This window comes from Acinonyx jubatus, chromosome E3, assembly GCF_027475565.1.
Source record: "Acinonyx jubatus isolate Ajub_Pintada_27869175 chromosome E3, VMU_Ajub_asm_v1.0, whole genome shotgun sequence".
NCBI classification, from domain to species: domain Eukaryota; kingdom Metazoa; phylum Chordata; class Mammalia; order Carnivora; family Felidae; genus Acinonyx; species Acinonyx jubatus.
The window spans coordinates 31,036,793-31,041,664 of NC_069398.1; the positions used below are offsets into that span (position 1 = coordinate 31,036,793).

A 4,872-nucleotide genomic window follows, 5' to 3' on the forward strand; every position below is an offset into this window, starting at 1 on the left:
ATCCTATATAAGATAGGTCAGTAAGGCAGCAAAAGCACATCTGTTTTTTGCTCCTTCGACTCTTTTCCCTGATTCTTCTTGAGGGAAAGTCTAAAACGGTAAGTAGCTGGTGGACCTTCGAGACCCCAGACTTTTCTTTCCTAATGCGTTCCTATTAGGCTGGTGCAGGCTGTGCTCAGATGTCTCTTTCCCCGTGGGCTTGACTCCTGGAAGGATTTTGACCTCTGGCAGTTGGCTTTTTCGTGACTCTGATTCGCATCCTTCAGGATAGATAGCATCTTTTCCACCAAAGGTCTCCAAGGAGGCCAAGCTGTGAGAGGAATTGGTAGCACTGTATTTTCAGGCTGGTCTAGGAAACTGCCACTGCCTTTGTAACGTGATTTACTTCTGAACGTTTTGTAGACGGCTACATGAATGGTTGATTGTGCAAATACAGTTTTTACAAGAAAACGGGATCGAGTCATTCTTTAAGTTGTATTTTTTAAAATTTTGTCTTTGAAGAACATTCAGGAGAAGGCACGGAGACAAAGGGGGCTGGGATCCTTCCCGCTTATGGTTTTTATGGGGGTGTTCTGTCCCATCACTTAATACAACGGCACGCTTATCACATTTTAAACCTTCCCCACAAAGACAGTTTCAGGGGCCTGGGAAGGGGTCGTGCTCCTGGACGTGCGTGTTCCCGCTTGCCATTTACCACATCTCATGTGTTCTGTGTGAACAGGTGGAAAATGAGCATCACAGACGTCCTTAGTGCTGACGACATTGCCGCAGCCCTGCAGGAGTGCCAAGGTAAAAGGAGAGTGAGGCAGGGGTGCGTATTTCCCACGTAGTCACGCCTCCAGCAAAACCACGGAAATTAAAAATGTGAACATTTGAAAATTCGTGGGATCAGAGAATAAAACGGTCCTCAACCAAAGAACTAAAATTATAGAGATACGAGAGCTGAGCATATGGTTACATTTCCGTAAGGCCAAAGGAATGTACTAAAAGTGAAAAAAAAAAAAAAAGAAGAAGAAGAAGAAGCCTGTGGATGCCTGTTGGAACCCAGTGACTGCGTTTCGCCCCACCAGTTAGACCAGTGACTCTTGGCCACACAGCCTGTAGAAAGGGAGGGGGGGCGGCCCAGAGGAGAGGGACAAGAGATGGGTAAAAGCAAGTGGACAGGTAAGGTGGGGAGGGACACAGGAGATGCCATCACCAAGCTGCCCAGTCTTGGCTGCCTCGAAATCTTGCACCAGTCATAGCCCCCTCTTTGTCTTTGTTTTTTTATCTATTTGTTTGTTTGTTCCAAGTCTTTATTTCAATTCTAGTCAGTTAACATAGGCTTTGTCTTTTGGTAAAAGTGGAGAGCAGAGCGTCCTTGTAGCTCAATGATGGCCCGAGGAGGGTTTTTGATGACCTATGTTTTCAGCACCTTGGCCCCGATACAGAAGGTGATCCAGTGAGCCTGAGAATAACCCTCTCTCTGTTCTTCAGACCCAGATACTTTTGAACCCCAAAAATTCTTCCAGACATCGGGCCTCTCCAAGATGTCGGCCAGTCAGGTGAAGGATGTTTTTCGGTTCATAGACAATGACCAGAGTGGGTATCTGGATGAAGAAGAGCTTAAGTAAGTTTTGTCCTAAAGAGAGAGAGAGAGAGAGAGTGGTGTGTGTGTGTGTGTGTGTGTGTGTGTGTGTGTGTGTGTGTGTGCAGGGGAGGGGCAGAGAAAGAGGGAGGGAGAGAGAACCCCAAGCGAGCTCCATACAGTCAACACACAACCCAACGAGGGGCTCGAACTCATGAACCCATGAGACTGTGACCTGAGCCGAAATCAAGAGTCAGATGCTTAACCGACTGAGCCCCCAGGCGCCCCTGGAAAGAAGAAGAAGAAAGAAAAACTTTTAAAAACAAAATGCCCACTGTTAGTTTCTACAAGGAAGGCGAGTTTGGCTTGCAGAGACCTTTGAATATCGCGGTTGCTGGGAACGGATGATTGGCTTCAAGAGGAAAAGAGAGGGTTAGCACAGACGTGTGTGGTCTTTCAGAAAAGTTCCATAATCTTTATTGCCCTGCAGGTTTTTCCTCCAGAAGTTTGAGAGCAGCGCTAGAGAGCTGACAGAGTCAGAAACCAAGTCCTTGATGGCAGCTGCAGATAATGACGGTGACGGGAAAATCGGGGCTGATGGTACGTTCACACCTGTACACAGCACAAAAGAACTTAGCTCCTGAAGCAACCCGGGGGATTGGGCCATGAGATCGGGCAGATGTGGTTAGTTAAAATCTCTTTCTTAACCTTGCTGCGCTTCAGTCTTGCCATCTGTAAAATGGGCCTAATGTGAGGATACAAATGATATATGTAGAGACTAGCGTGATGCCTGGGGATGTATCGTAGAAGCTGGTCCTGTGAGTCACTCACTGTCTATGACCCAAAAAATAGCCTTCACTTGACCAGGGGACTAGCTATTGCCTGGCTAATGATTTGCAAGATGCCCAATGCAAATTGGAAATAATATAAGGAATTGCCACTGGTGGGATTTGAGCCCCTCTGAACAAGGGATGGATTGACATTCTCAAGTGTGTCTCATATCAAAATGTCTATTTTTTTAATGTTTATTTAGTTTTAATGTTTAGTCATTACTAAAAGACAGAGAAAGAGCATGAGCATGGGAGGGGCAGAGGGGGAGACACAGAATCCGAAACAGGCTCCAGGCTCCGAGCCGTCAGCACAGAGCCTGACGCGGGGCTCAGACTCACCAACCACGAGATCATGACCTGAGCTGACGTCGGATGCTTAACCGACTGAGCCACCCAGGCGCCCCCAAAATGTCTATTGACTTGCACAGGAAAGCCTCTTAGCTTTCAAGGGGTTAAACAAACACATTTTCTTGGACAGTAGCCCAAGTGGACAATATTAGAGAATAGATCAAACGGCATGTACAGGGTCTTCTGTGTGCAGAGCCCTATTTCAGAGTTTAGTATAACTACATGGCTTATTTTAATCTGATTCAGTCATGTTGCTTACATGCTTCTTAGCTACATTGTGCATGCCAACTTGGGAGAATTTATGCCTGGTCTTTATGGCGGTACTAATTGGAAATTAAAAACTGCTACTTTGGATTCTCATTTTAAAAACCTGTCCAAATGATACCGCTATAACTTACTATGCAGGAGTTAATGTAGCTTCTATAGATAGTTCAGAACAAGAGTTTAGGTAAAAGAAGATGGATTTATTTAAATCTAACCACGGAAAAATTCCAAATAGGCGAAGCGTACCAAGAGCTATAAAGCAAATCTCCGGTTTTCGACTCCAACCAGTAGCAGCGACTATCATTATTGTTACCATCATCATTGTCATCTTTCTTTTAGTAACCTAAGCTCTTGAGGGTAAGGTTAGGGTTCAACAGAGAAAAGGGAGAAAAGGGAGTTCAAAGGCCCACTCTATGAATTGCTTCCTACGTCTGCAGAAAGGAGGAAGAAAAGGAAGAAAACCCTCCTTCTCTATCTTAAAGTAGCCAGACAGAAAGTTGAGCGGCCCCAGATTGCGACAGGCCGTTATACCAAATCCATGCATCGTCAGAGAGAAATGGCTGGGCTGACAAATTCTTTTTTTTTTTTTTTTAAGTTCACTTATTTATTTTGAGAGAGACAAAGCCGGCACAAGCAGGGGAGGGGCAGAGAGAGGGAGAATCTCAAGCAGGCTCCACACTGTCAGCTCAGAGCAGGATGTGGGACTCGAACCCGTGAAACCGTGAGATCATGACCTGAGCCAAAATCAAGAGTCGGATGTTTAATCGGCTGAGCCACCCAGGTGCCCCTGGGCTGACAAGTTCTCATACAAGGGGCTCTGCTACAGAGCTAAAGATGTTTGTTAGATTATGCAGGAAGATGGGACGCTCTAGACCTCCCGCACCTGCAGTCAGTGACACGTTTTTCCCCCTCCTTTTGTGCCCTTGAGTGGGGTGCCAAGCCCACCATCTGACAACCTCCTCTTCTGAGCTCTCACTGGCCACACGGCCTGTCTGTAAAATACCAAGCCATCTCCACTGACGTTTTCTCACCCTCTTCTGTTCTAGAATTCCAGGAAATGGTGCATTCTTAAAAGCCGCAGGCTGTGGAGATAGAGACAATCAGCCAGAAGGCTCCAAAGCCCCTAGAAATGGGAAACCCACTACCTGCCCCTAATTTATGTATTCATTCCCCCGGATGTGCTTCTCCAATTTGCCCCCTGTTTTAGCGAGGTAACAAGGCAGTCACTCGTGAATTTTCGGTGGTCAGTATGCCCTGATGACTCCTGTAAGGCCCTTGGCAGACGATGCCTTTAAAATTCACCCAATAAAGATACGTTTCTCATCATCTGCTGATGTGTGGGGGTGTGTGTGTGTGTGGTTGGTTTTTTTGTTTGTTTTTTTTGTTTTGTTTTATTTTTTTGTTTTTTCTCAGCAAGGTAGGGGGATGAGAACAATCTGGGGACCGAGGCTTTTAGAAAGATTTCTGGTCCCATCAAGCCCTCAGCAAGTCACAATGGAGTGTACCAGCCATCAGAGAAAACAGGTTGGGTGGCGGGGGGGGGGGGGGGAGTCACAAATGGCACTGTCAGGGCAGGATTTGGGTCAGGGAGTTATCAGAGTCTGAAATTAATATGAAGAGATTTATAAAGAGCGTAAAATCACTCTTGCTTATGTGTTTTCTGCTGCTGGGTGTTAGATCACCATAAGACAGCCTTAAAAGCAAATGGGACAGGACAGAAAACCATTGTGTGACTGCAGTGGCCCCAAAGCCAAGGAGACTTGCTGAGCTGGTGGGCACAAGCAGACCCGTTTTCAAGCCTGCCTTTGTCTGTTTGTTTGTTCTTAGAAAAGCAAGGTATCTGAGACCCGCCCACTCTGACCC

The 4,872-nt window shown here is 46.3% G+C and overlaps 1 protein-coding gene across 1 annotated transcript; it reads left to right on the top strand.

Annotated features, from left to right (window-relative positions):
* The first annotated feature begins 471 nt into the window (after positions 1-471).
* OCM2 (oncomodulin 2) lies at positions 472-4,335 on the top strand. The gene is made up of 4 exons (XM_015079341.3): positions 472-789; positions 1,477-1,609; positions 2,058-2,167; positions 4,056-4,335. Exons 1-4 carry the CDS (start codon positions 729-731, stop codon positions 4,079-4,081), a joined length of 330 nt encoding a protein of 109 aa, XP_014934827.1. The 5' UTR covers positions 472-728; the 3' UTR covers positions 4,082-4,335.
* The last annotated feature ends 537 nt before the right edge of the window (positions 4,336-4,872 follow it).

Excerpts from the sequence above, each read along its gene's own strand:
- OCM2 (XM_015079341.3), top strand. The coding sequence starts at position 729 with ATGAGCATCACAGACGTCCTTAGTGCTGACGACATTGCCGCAGCCCTG. Across the intron at positions 790-1,476 it reads AGCCCTGCAGGAGTGCCAAG|ACCCAGATACTTTTGAACCC; the intron begins GTAAAAGGAGAG and ends TCTGTTCTTCAG. Across the intron at positions 2,168-4,055 it reads CGGGAAAATCGGGGCTGATG|AATTCCAGGAAATGGTGCAT; the intron begins GTACGTTCACAC and ends CTTCTGTTCTAG.